This window comes from Zingiber officinale, unplaced genomic scaffold, assembly GCF_018446385.1.
Source record: "Zingiber officinale cultivar Zhangliang unplaced genomic scaffold, Zo_v1.1 ctg209, whole genome shotgun sequence".
NCBI lineage: Eukaryota > Viridiplantae > Streptophyta > Magnoliopsida > Zingiberales > Zingiberaceae > Zingiber > Zingiber officinale.
Window position 1 is genome coordinate 22,526 of NW_024589891.1, and position 20,530 is coordinate 43,055.

Below are 20,530 nucleotides of genomic sequence, written 5' to 3' on the forward strand. Positions count from 1 at the left end.
CCTGTGTTACTAGAAAAATTACGCTCAGTCAATAGAAAAAAGCCGAAAGCATCTCAAATCTTATTTTATTTGAATGGTTCAACCACATTGGCAAACAAGTTATTTGAGCCTGGTGATCTCCAAGCAGTCAGGACTAAATATTTTTTATGTTAACTGATACAAGCTCAAGATTATCAGTTCATTTATAAGTTCAGTTCAAAAGATTCTGCTCGTAGTTCAATGCATTTAGAACTATTCATTCTTCATTTTGATAAACTTCTTTATCACCCCCATCATCTCACTTCCAGGAAACCTTCCTAAGCAGCCCCTCGCAGCTGCAATCTCACTGAACTGACAGACTGAGTCCCCGTTGAAAGCTTTAAGGTCTTTGTTCACTTCCTGAGATTCTTTTATTATGTCTGTAAGATCTTCCCCAGCATTCACTGAAGGAAGTGGAAAAGGCTCCAGAGAAACGTTGTTTATATTTGATTCTCCCACGGATCTAACGAAGTCCCTTAATTGACATAAAGCAAATGGAACTGGTTCAAAACTGTGGTCGCCATACTCTACAGGAGTTGAGTGATCTCCAGTGACACATAAATAGTATTGAAAGTTGCCAGTTTTTTCTGCCTGCCATAAGAGTCTTGCCAGCTGACCTATGGCTCTATCAACAGCTTCCAGGGCCTTAACCTTCAAAATGCTTGCCTTATCGTGACCAGCGTCATCTATTGCCTGTCAAATAAAATAACATAAAATATGGTCAAACCCTTCCTAACATACAGGTAATTCTGTCGCCAACAGGGAGAAATCCCCTTGGGATTTAGATGCATGTGCATGCTTCTTTTTCTTGTTTAATTCCATTTTTTTTATCTTTTACGTGGCTGACCATGAGATATTTAAACCTAACCTTTATGTGAAGGAATCCAAAATCATATCCCTGAGCTCGGCCAGGTCTATGTTCATCCTCCCCTGGCACAAAGATGAATGGAGGAGTCTGTAGCGGAACAGATAGTGCTTTTGCTATTGCTGTAGCCTTCGATGTTAGAAGTGTTCGGTAATCCCCAGTTGCTCCTGGTGCTACAAGAATGTCAATTCCCAATGACAAACCCAATCCTGCTATGATTTTTGTGGGAGCTACCATGCATGGAGATAATCCATGTTGCTTCTCAAATGGAGGGACCTGGTAGACATATCATATTAAAAAAATCAAATTAAAAATTCTGAAGCATACTATTTGATCCTACCACATGTCTAATTTGTATGTCCAATATGCAATTTAGATTCAAAAATTGGCACGCCTAAGTAACTAATCAGTAGTCCTGGAACACTGGTAAATCTTGTAGATTTTTTGACATCAATAAAATGTCATCAGCGAAAGAATATCTGTTATCCTAAGAAGTCTTTTTTTTTTTGCAAGTCTAAAGTTTTAATATAGTAATTTATAATAAAGACAAATTTACCATTTTAACATTCTATAAAAAAAATATTGTAGACCAATCAATAATGTTTATCAATTTTCCTCAAGTATTCTTTTAATATGTAACAAGAAAAGAATATTGACCTTGTATGGAAAATATGTTATTGCTTTGGCATACAACATCCAGAATGATTCAACAGACGTGAAGAATATTAACAATCTACAGTTCAGCAGTCAGGATAGTAAATCTACAAAAAATGGAACAAGAATGGTGACTAACCTCGATCCGTATGCCACAACCTCGTAAGAGTACAACATTTGCAATATTCTTTCCTTCTGCTAACCTTTTTGCATTGACAGGGTGAGCTACTAGAATCTTTGACATTTCTTTTGACAGTTCATTGACTACAGTTGCTGTGTTTTTTGCTTCGTCTGTGTCATCTAGACCCTCTGCCTTCAGCAGTAAGCGGTTATCTTTCAATGGGTCAGTTCCAGAAATATTTCCACTTAATTTTGGTCCTTTTACAACAACCCCACATCTGTGCTCGGTGGCATACCTGTTAGAATAGGATATTCTTATTAGCTTTGCTAGTTAAAATGGCATCTCAAAATTACTTGCAATCAGCTCAGCAAAATATGAGTGATGCTAAAACAATTCAACCTTGATAAAAGAAATCTTCACTTGCCAATGTGCAAAACAATCAATTAGCATTGAATTACTGATTGATTTCAATGTCATTGCTAAATGTGCATCTGATTGCTTAGAATATTTCCTCATTAGATATCAATCCCATGGTCAATTATTTGTTGGATTATTTATCAGAAAAGTAGTGCACAACTGTTCATGTCATAGTCTAGTAAATCATTTTTCACAATTATAAATGCAAAAGATATTTAATGAAATTCAATTATGTCCTTTTAAAATATGACATGCTAGTCAAATGTGAGTATATCATCAAAAGTGCATAGAAAATTAAAAACGTATAAACAATTTCATGAAGGCACTAAATTTGGTTCCTAAGAGGACAGAAGTGCTTTGAGCATATATTTCTAACACAGAAAAGTTGCCCATCAATCTAACAAGAGATTGTTGGTTCGATCAACCTCCAGGGTTTTGATATTTTTAAATACCCCCTCAACTTAAATTTCTATTTAAACAATTATTAGTTTCATATTTTAATAAGTAGAATTGATTGCACCTGACTCTCACTTCATATTCTGGAAAAGATGGCAGCTTCATTCCATCCAATGCAGCACAAAGAATAGGGCCCTCTTCCTCAAAGTGCCTATCAGCCCTCCTGCTCGTCACAGTTCCACTTTCCTCATCCAAAGTGGCAAAATTTGACTGAAATTTTAAAATAGTTCAGTTACATGTTCAGAGAAAATCAAATTGAAAGCCGATACAAATATGACAAACAGAACAAAACATGCAACTAAAGCAAATTCATGCACTGTTTATATGGTTATAGTGCAAGATTAGTAATATTTGCAACGTAACTAGGATATCAATTTCAGAAGACTGAAGAAGGAATCCATTTTAAAGCAGGTCTTGGATTAAACTTCAGAGATGAACATAATGCAAGATTAATAATATTTGCAGAGTAAGCTCACCACCAAGATTTCAAATTCAGAGGAAAGTGCCTCCAGTTTAAAACTAGATTTGGGATGAATTCATAGTTTATTTAAGACGTGAGCACCCAAAAGTGCATAGGTGCTATGAGGCCTGAGACACTAGGCGCAAGGTGAGGCATACACCTTACCAAAGTAAGACACTTTGAGTATAAATTTATACAATTCAAACATATATAGGAAATTTCTGCCAACATATTTCACTAACAAAATTATAATCAATAAACTATTAAACAATAATATAAATATAAAATTTACTAACATTCAAATATTGAAATAGTTTATCTTCATAATCAAAATCAAACTTCAAATTAAAGAAAAAACAAACTTCTAATATTGAAGAGCCATGCAGAGAAAAATAAATTTGCAAGGAAGGTTGATGTTCATTTTCTAGGAGAGCGGAGTCATGCAAGAAAAATGTGTCATATGCATGCAACCTAATCAAAGGTTGATGTTCATTTTGTAGAGGAGAGGAAGAGTCACTCAAGAAAAATGTGCAGTATGCTTCCTAGGGGAGAGGAAGAGTCATGCTAGAAAAATGTGTTGCATACATGTAACCTAATTAATTTAAAGGGTAATTAAAAGTATGGGTTGGGCTTTAAAAAAAAAATTAACTTCAATAAGGCGAGGGAAATCATGCCTTAAGCGTGCCTTAACATATCAAAAAGGTGTGTGGTTAAGCACGCTTCTTTCAAGTATTGGCCACTACCCAGGCACAAATGGTGCGTCTGGCTGCGCCTAGCGCCAAGGCACAACCAGGTGTACACTTTTCACATCTATGGATGAATCCAGCAATCTTCATGGATCCATAGAGCATGATCATCAACCTATCTAAAAAGACATGTCACATATCTTTTAATCAACCAGAGTTTTTAGATTCAACCAGCCTATAAAGATGCATGCAAGAGACATGGTATCTTTATCTAAGCATAGCATAGGAAACAAAATGCTAGTTTCTTCACAGAGCAAAATGTGATATTAAATCTCATTCATTGGGGTTATAGACAGAATAGTGAAAAATCATTTTGTAACTTGGATTGATATGACGTTAGATTCTTACCTTAAAGGCAATATCTCCTGGTGACATGGCTAATCCAGCACCCATTGACTCAAATGCTCCTCGTCCCCGGTAATAGATTCTCGGATCATAGCCTAGTAGAGACAGATGTGCAGTGTCACTCCCACAACCCAAGCCTGCTTCAACAGGATCCATCAGACCATTAACACCAGCTGAAGCTATTGCATCCAAGTTAGGAGCATTTGCCACTTGAAGAGGAGTCGTGTACTTTAACTGAGGAAGAGATACATCCCCTAGTCCATCAATCAATATAAATGCCACTCTTCTCTTAGCAGTCTTGTCCATACTCATAATTTATGCTTCCTGAGGTTCTTATTGCCCCTTCTTTAATGAAAAATAATGAATTTGACAAGAAGATAAAAAAGCTTCAACTGAACTGGTGAAATGGCCTAGAAGAGAAAATACAGAAGAGAAGTAAGTAATTTCTCATGTTTCTTTCATTCAATGATACCAAGAGAAAAACAAAGAAATATAATGACATACTTTTGAAGTTTTCAGATTAGAATAATTTACTGGAACACCAATTCTTTATAAACAAAAAACAAATAGATGCATATGCACATCATACAACAAAAGGATCATTATGCAACTTTAGCATTATAAATTGAAGCTTCTCTCAATTTTGTGTTATCCACAGGATTATAGAATGAACTAGATTACACACATTGATCCCATGCATTTCCCAACTACAAAACAACAGCCAAAATTAAGTGAGACAATTTTAGGAAATCTAGTGTGCCATGTGAATCATGTCAAACGATTGTTTTGCATAATCCTAGTGCATTATAATAGGCAAAAATTGGATCATCTAAAGCTTTTAAAAAATACTGAAAACTATTTCAGAACTTTAACAAATTCAAATACATGGTCATTTAGTTCATCAAGCAACACTTACTGGATAAAACAATAGGAGAAAATGAAACAATACAAGTTAAAGAGAAGAAAGGAAGTGAATTGTGATATCTTATTTCTGCAATTCCATTTTTCTTGTCTAGTTGCACAAAATTGAAAGGAAAGAAATGATAGTAATTACTTATTTGTGTTTATTAGCTGTTTAAATTTCAACCCCGACAATGTCCATCTGATTTGGGCAGAATCAGAGTAATTGACCAAATTAAGTACCTTTCTCCTCTCTAGTTCTTTTTAAGTAAAGAAAAATTAACAATTTTATTTATTTATTTTTCTTTTCTTTCCTACTTCCAAACAAGTAAACACAACATTAAGGACGTGACAACAATAAACTGGAACAAAAATACATCAACCTAGTGTAAGCAAGAACATTTTACTTTTTCACCATGCGATTTAAAGAACTAGTTGATGTCAACATTTTCTAGGAGTTCTTCAGAAGGGACCAATTAGGGAGGGGGGGTATCATGAAGCCACATATCTTGTGCATATATCTCACACTGGTCTTTAGATCATAACATCTTCAACCTCTCCCTTGGGCACCACTGCAAATAACTTCTACTTTTCTTTCCATACATATGCCAGTAATCTTTTGAGTTGCCATTGATGAAACGATGGCCAATCGAATGTTGAGTTGTGTTAAAGTCAAGGAGGATTTTGGCTGAGCCGATTCGCCAGAGCCGACCGACCAGTCTTCCAAGGACTATCCCTGCTAGAGCCAGTCTTCTAAACCAGTGGCTGACTAAGTAGCACATAAACCCATATGGATTGTTAGAACACATGGGTTGTCCAAACACATGGGTTGTCCAAACACATGGAGTAGTATGAGTGACATAGCGTGAACACGTGAAATAATATGAGTGACTAGCGTGATCCCACAATATCTCCATGGTACAAGACATGGGCAACATAACCCTCTTCTATGAGGTAACATCTTCTTTATTACAGATGTGCCATCTAATTAATACAGGGATTACAAAATGTTATAAAAGGTCCATCCCCCATAGGCACAGGTATGCTTTTCTCTACGCACAAACTCAGCACTCCTCCATCACTCATCTGCCATTTTTCTCCTCTACTACACTGACTTGTCTCGGAGTGGCTGCGCTAGGTACCCCGCCTACTTACTGACATTTCTCTCTTCTTTTCCTTTTCGTGGTCTTACATGTCCCCTGGTCCAAGGTCTCCTTTTAGTCAACATTCCAACCAGCTCACCGGTGGTCCAACTTTATCAATTTCAAACCGGATCAAATTTGCCGTCGTCTATGAGAATGTACGCCTGATCTGAAACATGAAAATGGATAACGCCGAAAAACTCTCTGCCATCACCATGACTCTGGAGGATTTCGACAAACACATCGCCGCCACAAATGCAGAAGGAAAAATGGAATTCCTAAGGTATCATTCTCTTTCGATCGTTGCGCTAGAAGTTTATGGGTCTACATCTCAGCGAGATCCTTATTCTCACCCTGACTCCGCGAATATTCGGGAGTCGAGGGATTTACTCAGTTAACAACTCCAAAATGGTTGTCGACAACTCCAGAATGGAAGTCGACAAAATCCGATCAGCAACTCCCGATCGGTAACTTCAAGAGATGAAATCCCAAGCAAAGTCAAAATTTCCAAAATCCAGTGGCAACACCAATGGACAATTTCAAATGGAAAAATCCAATCAACGTGGATGGAAATTATCCAACAGCAATTCCAATCAGCTTCACTCAATATTCGACAATTCTCCACTCGGCATTTGTCAGCTCCAAAGTGGTTAACTTATAATCAGATGCCAATGGGCAAAAGCCAATCGGCTACAAAGGCATCAGATGCAAATTGACAAAAGTCAAAATTTGCAAAAATACGTCAATCAGCAATTTCAATTGGATCAAGAATTCAATCAAAATGCACAAAGTGGCATCCGATCGGCTAAGGAGCGAAGTCAACATTTAAGGGGCCAAAGCAAATTCGATCGGCAACTCTTCTCAAATTAGACAAATTCCAATCAAATTGCCAAGCAAAAGCCCATCGATGATTCTAATGGATAAATTTCAAGCCAATGGGAAAGTCAAAGCAGCTTCATTTAGCAATTTAAATTGGTAAAGTTGCCAATGGTTTCAAAGAGGCAAATTCCAAGCAAATATGCCAGTGGCTAAACCCATTTAGAATTAGCTTGGCAATTCAAAGGAACCTCAATCAACATCCGATCGGCAACTCCAAAATAGCTTCAATTGCAGAAATTTCAAATTGGCATTCGGCAAATCTAGACTCTCGTGTCTCTTGACTGAGTTATACACGTGCTTCCTACGTGCCCAACGACCCTCCAGTCGGAAAATCAAGACTCTTGCACCTACTTTGAGTTATAAGCGTGTTTCCACGTGCCCAACGACCTTTTAATCAGAAAATCTAGACTCTCACATCTACTACGTATAAGCATGTTTCCACGTGCCCAACGACATTCCGGTCGGAAAATCTAGGCTCTCGCATCTACTGTGAGTAATAAGCGTGTTTCTACATGCCCAACGACCTTCCGGTCGGAAAATGCAAACTCTCGCATCTCCTGCGAGTTATAAGCATGTTTCCATGTGACCAAAGACTCACATCTACTGCGAGTTATAAGCATGTTTCCATGTGCCCAATGACCTTTTGGTCGAAAAATCAAAACTTTGGCATCTATTGCGGGTTATAAGCATGTTTCTACGTGACTAAAGACTCTCATGTCTACTACGAGTTGTAAGCGTATTTTCACATGTCCAACGATCCTCTGGTCGGAAAAATCCAAACTCTCACATATACTATGAGTGATAAGCGTGTTTCCATGTGATAAAAAAACAGTCGCCCGCTCGGCAAAAGACACAACCGTACGTCATCATGCTAAACCAAATCAGTGAGTATCTACTACCCAGGTATAGACACAGTTACACAATACAACTAAATTGGAGAAAGTCTAACCAACCATACTTTAATTCCTACGACATTCAACTTGTCTAACAATAACTTAAACAAGTAACGTACACAAAAGGTAAGAGAATCACCAGAGGTATACCTTACTTTCCTATAGCTCAGAGATGTCCTTCGGCTTGTCTTGTCCCAAAACTCAAAAAGTTACATCGAGAGAAATACAAAATTAGGCTTCGCAACTTGGCTCTGATACCAATAAAATTATCAAGCCTCGAGGGTATACATGTCCGTCAAACCGGACGGTACCCTCTAGTTACAATATAAGACATAATTGATATCAAATCACTAAAAGCCGATACAAATATTGATGCGTATATGCATGCATGTACATGTGATTATACTAAAATACACAAAGTAACAGTGATACTATTATAACAAAACCTCAATGATTCGATGAGGGAAAAAAAGCAATAAGTAGCGACAGCGGAATAGAAAATAAATCAACCCAAAATAAAAATCCAACTTGAGTGAGACGACAACCGGGACCTCTGAGCAACACAACACTTCATCGACTTGCTAACCTAATAGTCAACGAAAAATAAAGGGTAGTGAGTACAACGACTCAGCAGGTAGATAGAAAGATAGTGCATGATACTAAAAGATAAAGGAGAGAAATGAGCAAGCTCAGGTATACTACTTACTAGCGAAGGTAAGAGCAAAGCACCAACCTAGAAATCCATAACCTGAACAACGAAACATAGCATATACAAAATACAAGTATACAACAACTATAGACTACAGTTGAACTGTCAGCCAAGACATGTAAGATGCCATTATTTGCGGGAGAGCACTCTGCCACGGATGGTCCTGTGGGTAGACTCGTGGCCATTATCTGCGGGAGAACACCCTACCACGGATGGTCCCATGGCAGACAGGGCATGAACGTAACTATCTAGCCACGGATTGCGGGCGAACATGCTACTGCGGATGGTACCATGAGCGGTCAACGTCTACATGTACCCAAACAATAAAACAAGAAGCAGACAACATCATGTACTAGGGTACATGCCAGTAGCTATACCACTATCTAAAGGTATTGCATGTGTATAAACAATCAACCATAGCAACAAGGAGACTGCATAGGTGTCTAATGGAATAAACATAAGGGCAAGAAGAACAAATAAAAATATCAGAAATCAATCAAACATAGAGTCAAGGTAAGCTATGTATACTATCATAACAATGAAATAAAATCATGCACCACGAAAGGAGAACAAGAGGGAACTACCCACCTCAAATGTATATCGACCCAAATGTCTTCATGTCAGAATGCTCTTCTCGTATCACCGTCCTACATCACAGGATATATTTTAGTCAATCCTATCATGAATCAAATAACTAACTTAAATCCTAATCCAATTAGAAAACTCTAATTGTATCAACCTAATCATCGATTAGCTCACCTAATCTGATCTGAATTCTTCCTTCACATGCTCCAATTTAATCAAACTGTTAATAACTCAGTCGATCCATTTAAACTACACCAAATTCTTAATCACTCAACTTAATTCCAGGATTCATCAACTAGCTAATCAAGTTTTAATTGTCCAAATTAATCCAATTTTATTGATCTGTATATACCTGTTAATTTATCCATACATCAGAGCATTAACCTAATTAACAAATCACTTAACTAGTCATTCAAACTTCTATTAATCCAATCCAACTTAACAATCGAACTTACTGTTACCTCCTCTCTTCTTCTCCTCCTACTTCTATGAAGGCAGCAATGACTTCGGCGGTGGCTGACGGTAGATGGTGGCGATGCAGCAGCAATCTGTGACCGAGGTGGCTGCTCGCTGGAAGGAGAGATCAACGACAGCAGTGGCCAACCTCGACAACTCGCACGAATGGTGGTCCGCGAAAAGGATAGTGGCCAGTGGTTGAAACCGCGGCTAACTTTGCGGCGAGCAGCGGCTTGCGTGTTAGTGAATAGAGGAGGGAACAACGGTGCATCCAGATGCCGGCGGTTGGGCAGCGTCGATCCCTTTCACGGCGGATCAGCACCGTCGTGCGCGAGTGGAAGAGGAGACGCGAAGGGGTGAGTGACGGTGTGGATCGGGATTAGGGCAGTCACGACTTCTTGCTTGTGGCTAGAGAGGGGCTGACGGGAGATTATCGTCGTCTTGCTCGCATCGATCGGGAGAAAGGGAAAGGCGAGAGGGTGATGGCGACGTCGGGTGAGAAAGGGGATCGGGGGAATTTCTAACTCCCACTTAAATATATATTTTAAATAGATTTTTTTTCAAAACATAAAGCCTAATAAAATTTTTCCAAAATATATCATAACAAATTTATTTAAATTTTCTAATTTTTTTTTTTAAATCTATATAACTATCTTTCAATTTATACTTATTATTATTATTATTATTATTATTATTATTATTATTATTATTTAAGTGTCATATATCTAATCGTGATGACATGTTTTCCTAGGGCACCTAGTTTTGCCTTTTGAGTTAACAAAACTTATTTGCTAGTAGTAGTCTGTTATGAGAAGACCAAGTTCAATCTACCTAGCCATAAATATCACTAGAATATGAACAATCAACTCTTGCATATCTGCACCAGTGTGAAACATAAATAATAAAGTAAAATATACATCTATCGGTAAACATTGTAACAATAAACAATAAGTGCAATAACTCAATTACTTTGCATGAAAATTGAGGCATAACAAAATAAGCTGTTGGGAACTACTAGTAGGGAAAAAACAACATGATTGTAAGCAAGACATAAGATTAAAAAAAACAGATGTTAAAAGACACACAAGAGAAAATTCAAATTAAATGAAAACATCTTACAATAAGTAATCACAATGGAACCAACGTATCTTCGCTATGCAATAATGCAAATGTTCTATTACTGAACTACTCACAGGAATGCATCAGGACAAAATTATATAGAAATACATCATCGGTCCCAATTCAAAGCATAAATGTAACACCAATAGGGTATAACCAGTTATAACTCAGTACATCATGGCATAACATATTAGCATTATCCACTTAAAGTCATTAATGCTCGCGCGTCACCACCACATACACAAATGTTACACTGTGTTAGCATATCATGCACGCCAATGGCGGATCTAGGGGGGAGTGGAGGTGTGCTTGAGCACCCTTTGCTCCCAAAAATTCCACCAGTATGCTATAGTCCGAGGGATAGCGAGAAGGAAGACAAATTCCAGCTTACTGATGCACACAAATGCATCAAATTACTCTTGTACCACATTACCATATACCTATGTCACAATGCAACAATCTGCACACATGCCATCAGACATCTTATGAAATTAATCAGTGCATAGGACCAATTGGTCCCCCGTTCCCAACTGAACTGCGACATTATGGAGAGGTCAGAGTGATTGCCTATGCCCGTGTACAACTGCTAAAACATCAGTCATATTGCATGCGTGCTATGCATTATGACATGGAGCATATAAAATCTCTATGCAAGTATGCTCGTGTTCTCATAGTAAAATGACCTAGTATCAACTAGCACAAAATCAACTATAATCTCTACACAATCTCATGATTTAAGCAAATATCACTAGCACACAATACATGCCAACATATAAACTCCATAAGCCAATAAAATTTAGAAGCAAAAATGACGTTTAGGATGGAAAAAAGATGAGCTTGAGTTTTCCTCTCTGTCAGTTAGGATTTGAGAATGACTAGACCGACACACATACACAGGGATCTAAGTCCTAATCTAGAGAAGTGAGGGGAGGGATCATGCGGGGATGAATCACAATCGAAGGGAAGAAGGCTCCGGTGTCGCATCGAACAGGGAAAGGAAGCGCGAGATTCTCGAGCGATCGAGAGAAGCAGAGAGGTTTTTAATACCATGGATAACACGGAAGAGGTGGGATCGTGCCTCGAGGAGGATCGCGATTGCGAAGGTTGTAGCAGCAGCGAAGTGAGACACCAATCTACGGCCACACTCAGCTAATCTTCTTAGGTTGTGGAATTTAAACTAACCTCGTTCCTCCACATGAACAAAAATTGTAGGAAATCACAATGAGATCAATCACGTGCACTAAAATTCTAGGTTGCTTGTCCACAAATACGAGGGAGAAAGATGCTCACCTAGCCAAAGTAGTAGCGTAAAGGACATAAGATTTTCCCGAGCGACAATGATGGTGATCGGGGTTCCTCAGTTCCCAGAACTGGCGGTCTCGCTCGCTGCCGCTCGACACAAATAGTCGTCGCCGCTCGCCGGAGGAAATCAGCCTAGCGGAGGTTTCGATAGAGGAAGAGGGATCGGGTGCGTACAGTGCGGCCGAGTGGCTTCAGAATTAGAGAAAGTCTCATTTTGTCCCCCAACCCTCTTAGTTTGAAATTTGTTATTAAACGCCCAAATTAATTCATGTAACTAAACGTAGTGGGTCAAGAGATTGATCCACCCGACTCGGATCGACTCGCTCGTGTCATGATGGAGTCCACACAGAAGTGAGTGACACGCATCGCTAACAGGCGCTCACCCCGCTGCCTCCCGAGTGTCAAAACAAAAACCCTAATTCCGGCTCCGTGCCTCGCCTGTGAAACTTGAAAACTAGCCTCTTCGATCCGGATCGGCTATTGCTGACGATGAGGACCGCGTGGAGGGAGCTCTCCCGGCGCTACCTCGCTCTCGCCGCACCCCGCGCTTCCGCCGTCGAGCTTTCCGGCCTCCAGGTGAGCGCTCCGCGACTCCAAGACTCCTCCTTTCGCCTCCCGTTTCTCGGTAGGAACCGCCTTCTTCCGAACCACCCTGCAGTCCGCTGGTTTTCGGCGGACGCCGCTGGTTCAGATGGCATTGAAGCAGAGCTGGCGTCCCTTGACCTCTCATTCAACGGGGAGACAATGGGTTTGGTGCTTCGTGATCTCAGAAGCGCTGGTTCCGTCTCGGAGGACGGCAATATTCGGATGGATTCAAAAGCCTTGAATCGGATGCTCGAAACGCTTGGAACCAACGGGCGGCCAGAGGAATTCTGGCGTGTGGTCGAGATCATGAGAAAGAAAGCGTTCGGTATCACTAAAGATACATACTTAGCCGTCTCCAAGAGCTTTGAGGAGGAGAAGAGGGTAAAAGACGCCGATTTGTTGCGTAAAACATACTCTTTGAACTGTGAACTCAGTAAGATTCTTCAGGAAATTGAATCGGGTGAGTTCCTTAACAAGGAACCATATAAGACCAGTATCATCTTACCATCTGAATTGGACACTGAGTTCCTGGAATTCTTTACCCGACGTCCAGGGAAAGCTCTTCCATTTTTAGAGTGGGTTGAGAAGACGGCACCCTCCAAGCTTAATGGTAGAGTTTATAATGCTATGGCCAGAATTTTGGCTAAAAAAAATCGCAGAGAGTTTCAGGATCTTCTCTGTAAGATGAGAGATCAGGGTCATGAATTGGAGAAGAAAACATACATTGAGATCTCACGACGTTTTTACCGCAGGAAGATGATTGCAGAATCTGTGGGTTTGTATGAATTTGCAATGGAAGGCTCAGAGAAACCTTCACAGAAGGATTTCTTGTTTCTCCTTAAAAATGTTATAGTGGGTGAGAATCTAGACTTTGATTTGATTACTAGGCTTGTTCAGAGTTTTGTAGCTGCTGGGAATTCTATTGAGAAATCAGTTTTCGATAGGGTTATTAAATCACTAAGGAGATCGGGTGAGTGTGATAAGGTGTTAAAAGCCATGGAAGAGGGTGGATTTGCAGCTGATAGTTCTGTACATGTTCAGGTAGTCAGGGGGCTTTCAAATGCTGGAAGATTAGATGAAGCCCGCCAGTATCTGATCAACACTGAAAATGAAGATGGCGGGAAGGGATGGCCATATTTAGTTCGAAAGTACTTGATAGCTGGCCAACTAGAACAAGCATTGGCCTTGTTTAAGATGCTGATAGAAAAAAAGGGTGGTGAATCTGTCGGAAGAACCTTTGAAGCATTGATTACCGGATTTTGCCGCAAGGAAAGATCAAACGAAGCGCAAATGTTGCTCAAAGAGATGGCAACTGAGAGAAATATAAGATTTCAGCATATCACTTACAGGCGACTGATTCAAAAGCTGGTCGATCAAGGACACCTTGGAGTAGCTTGTAGCATTATGGAACTGATGAAAGGTCATGGGTTTCCTCCTTATATCGACCCATTCATTAAGCATATGTCCAAGTCAGGAACTGTGGATGATGCTATGAAGTTTCTGAAGGCCATGACAGTGAAGGAATTCCCTTCTAAGAATGTGTTTTTGCGTGTTTTTAAAGCACTTCTCGCGGCAAGGCGACATGAAGTGGCGTACAGTATCTTATCGAAATCTCCTGCTTGGGTTCGAAATCATGCAGATGTCTTGGATCTGTTCCACACTATGAAACCAGGCAAAGCCCCTGCTATAGCTGCTTAGATCATACACTGCGGTTTCAAATTGCTGTGCTTCCTTTAAAGCCTTGGCATTTCATTCAGTAATGTCTTTGCTGCTGATTTAGTATGGCTCTTTAAAAACTAATGTTGTGGATTGAGAGTCAAATTTAATACGATTAGCTGATTGTGAGTTGTTCACAATTTTATTTATCAGGAAAACTAATATCAGCATGATTGTGAGTTGTTCACAATTTTATTTAGCAGGAAAACTAATAATGCTGATACCTTTTCTTCTTAAACTTGATATGTCGATCTGTTTTCATTAGTAATTTTAGAGTTCGAGCATTGTCTTTCATAGTATGCAATTTTATGATTTAATTCCTTAATATAGTGGACAACATTGGTACTTAGCTTAAGTTTGTTCCTTGATATCTTAAACAGAATCTAGTGTTCAAAATACTTCGTTGCAATTTAAAAATAAATGTCATTCAATAGATTTAGTGGCAATTTTAGAATTTCTTTTGCAAATTAATTTCTAAAATGTACTTATTTATATTGACTTTGAGTCAATTCAAAAGGCCCGAATTATCCTCATGGTTTTATTAAATTAAGCCAACATTAAAACACACATTTTAAGGGATAAATTGTTATTATTATTATTATTATTATTACTAAATAATCAAGATGGAGAAAGAAGGGCCGTCAGATTCTGGTCAACTTACTCCGCCTGAAGGTTAAAAGCAAAGCGCGCCCCAAGTGTCCACTACGAGTCCTGCCGGCTGCTCACCCTTCTTCCGATCGCGATTCGCGAGTGCGGGCGTCGGCGATTCCCTTTCTTTTCCTCTCGATGTCGATGGCCAATGGGACGAAGCCACCCTCGTCGCCTCAACCCCTCACGCCCGAGACGGCCAGATCTCTCGTCGATTCCGTCGAAGCTTTCTTGTTCGATTGCGATGGTCTCTTCATTTTCTCCCTTCTAAAGAAACTTAGTTAGTCTCTGTCTACAAACTTGCTTTCACTACTGAATCCTTCTCCCTTGACCCTCTGCCTTCTCTTTTGAGCTTCTAGGGGTCATCTGGAAGGGCGACAAGCTCATTGAAGGTGTTCCACTTGCCTTGCAAGCACTCCGATCTTTGGTAATCGCGCTTCTCGCTCGCATCTTTTGCCCTAGAACTCTTTTTCCCGTTACTTTGCATCGTAAAATTTGAGTTTTTATGGTTTCAATTGCGTGGCGGACAAAAAGTTTGTTCTTTTTCTCTCTCAACTTATCGAGGATTGAAACAAACATCTTCTGTAGGGGAAGAAGCTGGTCTTTGTTACAAACAACTCCAGAAAATCAAGGAAGCAGTATGCTAAGAAATTTGCATCTCTTGGTCTTGATGTTAGCGAGGTTGTGCCCTGTATAACTTTAGTTGGTGATTGTATCATCTTTGAAATATATGCGGCATTGTTATATGATTTGGGCACCATGTCCGCAGGAAGAGATATTTTCATCATCCTTTGCTGCTGCGATGTTCCTGAAACAGAGAAACTTCCCGAAGGAGAAAAAGGTATGCCATTTTCCCTACCTGTGTTAGTTTAATTATCCATGTCAGTATTGCTTGTTATGATGCAGCCATGCGAGATACCTAAATGATTGAAATGTCTTAATAAATAAATTATTGTTGTTTTTCAGGTCTATGCCGTTGGAGAGGAAGGCATACTAGAAGAACTCACACTGGCTGGTTTTTCTTGCTTGGGCGGCCCTGTAAGGATCACTGCTTTTTTGTGATGAAGTTAGGATTCATTGATAGCATAAATAGGACATTTTCTTCTTCAAACCTCTTAAAAATTGCTTTTAGGTGTACGATTGGAATTTAGTTGGCTCCTTGTAGGTTGTGATACACTTTTGCTTGCTTACTTAGCTACTAGATAATACTGAATAAGTTGGATTCCATTTTGTAAATTCTCCGAAGGTTGTGTTCTTTCCTTTCTTAGTCAGTTAACTATTCACAGGAGGATGGCAAGAAGGAAATAGAGCTCAAGAACAATTTTTGGTTTGAACACGATAAGAGTGTAACTTCATTTCCCACTTCTATCATCCAGTTTTTGCAATATTCTTAAAGAAAAAGAGAAGTCCTTAGTTGGTATTCTAAGGAATTTATTTAGAATTATCACATAATAAACAAAGGATTTCTTTTCCAGGTTGGAGCGGTTGTTGTTGGACTTGATCAATACATTAACTATTACAAGCTTCAGTAAGATATACCATCTTACTTTTATAATGTATTTTTGTATTATAAAAGTGACTGTTATATATATATACACACACACACATCAGTTGTAATGGAAGTTCTATATATATTAGTTGTTATTTACAAATTATTGTTAAGATTCTCATCATCCCTGATTGCATCAGTGGTAATGGAAGTTCTATATATATTATTACCCTTTTCCATCTGATTATTTAAAGCATCTCTCTCTATCTCTCTCTCTCTCTCTCTCTCTCTCTCTCTCTCTCTCTCTCTCTCTCTATATATATATATGGGTGTGCTCACATATGTCCCTCTGAATACTTGTTCTTACTTCTTTGTTGAACTTTGAGTTACTTAACACTCAAAGTAGAATGGAAGTACCTGGTTTTGCCACTAACTACACCTTAACATAGATCTTCCTATTGAATATTTGTCTTTTATGGAAGGCAAATACCAAAGGTGGGATTTCTTCGAAAGGTCACCTTATGCAACAGCAATGAGGTCATTACTAGTTGTGCTACTTACCAACTTTTGTAGAAGAGAATATATCCGCAAGTGTTTATTGGCGGTTCTTTGTTGCTCTATGGTTTCCAGTTTGCATTGTTTCATTTATTGTTATTTTCTTGTCAATTTTCCAAGATAAGTTCACAGAAAGATAACTCCGACAGGTATGCAACACTTTGTATCCGAGAGAACCCTGGATGCCTTTTCATCGCAACCAACCGTGACGCTGTTGGTCATATGACTGACTTGCAAGAATGGCCAGGTTCATCCTTTCAAAAAATATTTCCTACTCTCCGATTCCTCTCTAGGTCATGTATATATATATATCTGTGATATTGTTTCTTGAAATGTGCAGGTGCAGGTTGCATGGTGGGAGCAGTAGCCGGCTCAACTGGCAAAGAACCAACTGTGGTTGGAAAACCATCAACCTTCCTCATGGATTTTTTGTTAGAAAGGTGACATTCTTGCATCGACGATCTCTATGATGTTGGTCGCTACTCGGAATTCCGTTCTAAAATTTGTACAAGCACAGAACTTTCCTAACAACCTATGTGTTCCTCATGAGTTAAACTTGAATTGGAAACGGAACTTAACATCTTTACTTCAAGTTCAACTCATGTTCTTTAGTAGTTAAAACTTGGATTGCAAACGATACTTAACATTATTAATCCAAGTTCATCCCATGTTATAGAAGTTGATTGAATATCTATTTCAAGAATTGACTTACAGATTAAACATGGCGAGACACTTGACCTTCTTGGGTATGAGATCATCCACCATTTCCTAGACAAAGTCTTTCAAAGAAATTGGATATTTAAACTTCTTACAGGAACCCTAGATTTAACTACAGAGACTTCAATAGAAGCACAAGATTAAAACACTAAATCGAAACACAAAATCGAAACACGAAATCGCTAACCTCTTGTGTTGGTATTTCAGGATCCATACAAAGAACACAAAATAATTAATTTGAAGCGGAAACAATTAATTAGTTATACCTTTCTTTGTAGCTAAAGACCTCTTAATCTTCTGTTGTATTCCCCTCTTTCTTTTGGACGTCGTGTGGGTGACGATCTACCAAGATAAAATCCACCCAAACAACTTCTTCTCCTCCAAGAAATTCGGCCACCAAAAGAAATCAAAATAGGAAACTTCCTACTCTTCTTCTTCCTCTCCAAGCAACCGGCCACAAGAAGATGCCACTTGATGTGCCGCCGGCCGTAAGGAAGAAAACAAGGTGAAGAGGTCTCCTTCTTCTTCTTCTTCTCCACCAAACAACCGACCACCAAGGATGAAGAGAGGTGTCGCCGGCCTCTAGGGAGAAAGGGAGAAGAAGGACCGACCACCAAGGAATAGAAGAGGAGACTTAGGTTGTGTGTAATCCATAAGGCACCATCTACCTCTCTTTTATAATCCTTGGTCATGACAAAAAAGGAAATTTTAATAACAATTAAAATCTCTTTTTTTTAAATTTCCTATTGTAATGGTTACAAAAGGAAAGTTTTAAAATTAATCTCTCTCTTTTAAACATTGTAGATGACTACAAAAAAAGGAAAGATTAAAATTAAAACTTTTCTTTTAAATCATGGTTACAAAAAAGGAAAATTTTATCAAAATTAAAATATCTCTTTTAAACACTACAAATAAAGAAAGATTTTAACAAAATTAAAATCTCTCTTTTTAATCCTTTGTAGATAGCTATAAAAGGAAAGATTTTAAAATTTAAAATTCTCTTTTAAAACCATGTGGATGACTATAAAAAGAAAGATTTTAATAAAAATAAAATCCCCTTTTTAATCCTAGTGGTCGACCCCTAGCTTGGCCACCAACCCATGCTTTGGCCGTCCACTTCTTGGGCTCCAAGCTAATGCTTGGTCGGCCCCCTTGCACCAAGCAAGGATGTGTCCGACCCATTACTTGGGTAAGAATGTTCATTCAATAAATATTCATACAAAAAACTAGGCTTTTAGTATACATCCTAACACATGAGATATCATACGTATCGATTTCAAACTATTATTTTGGCACTTTCAACAGATTGTAATGCATTTTGTCACTTGTGACTGTTGTAGCATTTGTCATGATCTATGCTTCCCATTGCATTGCAGATTTCAAATCGAAACATCCAGGATGTGCATGGTTGGCGATCGTCTGGACACCGATATACTCTTCGGGCAAAATGCCGGCTGCAAGACTCTTCTTGTTCTCTCAGGTCTGTATCAGTTAGCTGCTACTATCTAGCTTCGCTTGTGTTGTTGATTGTTCTGGAGGAACCATTTCAGGTGTGACTAGTTTATCAGATCTTCAGCACCCTACAAATGAAATCCACCCTGATTACTATGCCAGTAACGTGGTCGACTTCGTCGAACTATCAAGAACCTGCCCTCTTTGAGGACACGAAATTCTTCGAAATAACTTGTAAGGACATTTCTTACTCCATTTTCGAGCTTCTGTTCCCACAGAGAATTGTTTACAATTATCCTTCAACTGTAAACCACGAGAGTTTAACATTTATTGATCCTTTTATTTTCAGAATTGTGCTTCAATAAAAAGTGCCATAAAAATTGTGTTTGATTCTCCTAATAACCTAATTGCATTTGATTACTTCTTCTGATTATCATTAGATGCCATCTAAATATGCTTAAGCCAAATGTCAAATTTTTTGCGAGTTAATTATTTCATCTTCATGTTCTAATCAATTGCGATGGTGACATAATCTTTAGTGGTGCAATGTAACTGCACCAGAAATTGCATGGGCATCGCATGATCGCGACGCCCATGCTCTTAATGCATGTGAGCATATAACTAGGATGAAAAAAAATACTAACCAAATATGAACAAAATAAGAAACTTTCCACCTTTCTTCCATCTAGAAACACAAGTCGACGTAAGTGGACATTTAGACAAGATAGATATTTAAATGATTTATGATTTTTATATTTTGTTTTTTCTTTCGAATTTTAGAGGTATTTTAATTTTTGATAGTAAAGAACAATCCTATTTATACTAGGAGTCATTCGCAACTCTACTAGGATTATAAAGGACCTGCAAAAGAATGTTTAGGAGGTGCACAGGCCCCCATCTCATTCAATACTTTTGTAACTTGCTTGGGAATGACAGAACCCACTCCTAAAGCCTCCAGACCAAGGGACAAGAATCACTATTGCCGAAAAACATGATCGCTACATTCTGTACTACATCAAGAATTTATTTTGGCCCATATTTTCTTAACTACCCTAATCCGATCTATCTCAACCTAACACGATGCGCATGATCACAACCTTAATGCCCTGTTTACTTTGAGATGTAGACGAGAAAAAAAAAAGACAAATTGAGATACTTTACTTATCCATAGTAAAAAAAAGTTGAGCAATAGAGAAATTCATCAGTGGATTATTTTTAAATTATTAATCATTTTAGATAAATCGAGTTAAATTCAATTTTATCATTTTCCTAAAACATTTAATAATCACTATTAAATTCTC

The 20,530-nt window shown here is 38.6% G+C and overlaps 3 protein-coding genes across 7 annotated transcripts; 2 read left to right on the forward strand and 1 right to left on the reverse strand.

Moving 5' to 3' along the window:
* Positions 1-32: 32 nt before the first annotated feature.
* On the reverse strand, positions 33-9,906 carry LOC122036788 (probable 2,3-bisphosphoglycerate-independent phosphoglycerate mutase). Of its 4 annotated transcripts, none has more exons than XM_042596202.1 (8): positions 9,652-9,906; positions 9,194-9,252; positions 8,047-8,147; positions 4,086-4,492; positions 2,596-2,741; positions 1,677-1,953; positions 887-1,159; positions 33-711 (listed from the first exon to the last, which is right to left on the reverse strand). In XM_042596202.1, the coding sequence occupies exons 4-8, from the start codon at positions 4,392-4,394 to the stop codon at positions 232-234; spliced, it is 1,485 nt and encodes a 494-aa protein (XP_042452136.1). In that variant the 5' UTR covers positions 4,395-4,492; positions 8,047-8,147; positions 9,194-9,252; positions 9,652-9,906; the 3' UTR covers positions 33-231. The 4 variants fall into 4 exon arrangements, with proteins under 4 accessions (XP_042452136.1, XP_042452137.1, XP_042452134.1 ...); XM_042596203.1 differs by having other exon boundaries at positions 9,646-9,906; XM_042596200.1 differs by lacking the exon at positions 8,047-8,147.
* Positions 9,907-12,448: 2,542 nt separating this feature from the next.
* LOC122036792 (pentatricopeptide repeat-containing protein At3g02490, mitochondrial-like) lies at positions 12,449-14,520 on the forward strand. Its single transcript, XM_042596209.1, has one exon. The coding sequence runs from the start codon at positions 12,557-12,559 to the stop codon at positions 14,348-14,350; it is 1,794 nt and encodes a 597-aa protein (XP_042452143.1). The 5' UTR covers positions 12,449-12,556; the 3' UTR covers positions 14,351-14,520.
* Positions 14,521-15,056: 536 nt separating this feature from the next.
* On the forward strand, positions 15,057-19,619 carry LOC122036795 (phosphoglycolate phosphatase 2). Of its 2 annotated transcripts, none has more exons than XM_042596212.1 (11): positions 15,057-15,296; positions 15,376-15,443; positions 15,605-15,697; positions 15,786-15,857; positions 15,983-16,054; positions 16,303-16,362; positions 16,492-16,544; positions 17,210-17,307; positions 17,401-17,500; positions 19,154-19,257; positions 19,328-19,619. In XM_042596212.1, the coding sequence occupies exons 1-11, from the start codon at positions 15,155-15,157 to the stop codon at positions 19,435-19,437; spliced, it is 972 nt and encodes a 323-aa protein (XP_042452146.1). In that variant the 5' UTR covers positions 15,057-15,154; the 3' UTR covers positions 19,438-19,619. The 2 variants fall into 2 exon arrangements, with proteins under 2 accessions (XP_042452146.1, XP_042452147.1); XM_042596213.1 differs by having other exon boundaries at positions 15,057-15,263.
* Positions 19,620-20,530: the final 911 nt, after the last annotated feature.

What these genes read in the sequence shown, in the direction of transcription:
- LOC122036788 (XM_042596200.1), bottom strand. Translation starts at nt 4,394, where the DNA reads ATGAGTATGGACAAGACTGCTAAGAGAAGAGTGGCATTTATATTGATT. An exon ending in GAATATGAAGTGAGAGTCAG is followed by an intron (nt 1,954 to 2,595) that starts GTGCAATCAATT and finishes CTATTCTAACAG; the next exon opens with GTATGCCACCGAGCACAGAT. An exon ending in TTGGATTCCTTCACATAAAG is followed by an intron (nt 712 to 886) that starts GTTAGGTTTAAA and finishes TTTATTTGACAG; the next exon opens with GCAATAGATGACGCTGGTCA.
- LOC122036792 (XM_042596209.1), top strand. Translation starts at nt 12,557, where the DNA reads ATGAGGACCGCGTGGAGGGAGCTCTCCCGGCGCTACCTCGCTCTCGCC.
- LOC122036795 (XM_042596212.1), top strand. Translation starts at nt 15,155, where the DNA reads ATGTCGATGGCCAATGGGACGAAGCCACCCTCGTCGCCTCAACCCCTC. An exon ending in TTTCTTGCTTGGGCGGCCCT is followed by an intron (nt 16,055 to 16,302) that starts GTAAGGATCACT and finishes AACTATTCACAG; the next exon opens with GAGGATGGCAAGAAGGAAAT. An exon ending in GGTTTGAACACGATAAGAGT is followed by an intron (nt 16,363 to 16,491) that starts GTAACTTCATTT and finishes TTTCTTTTCCAG; the next exon opens with GTTGGAGCGGTTGTTGTTGG.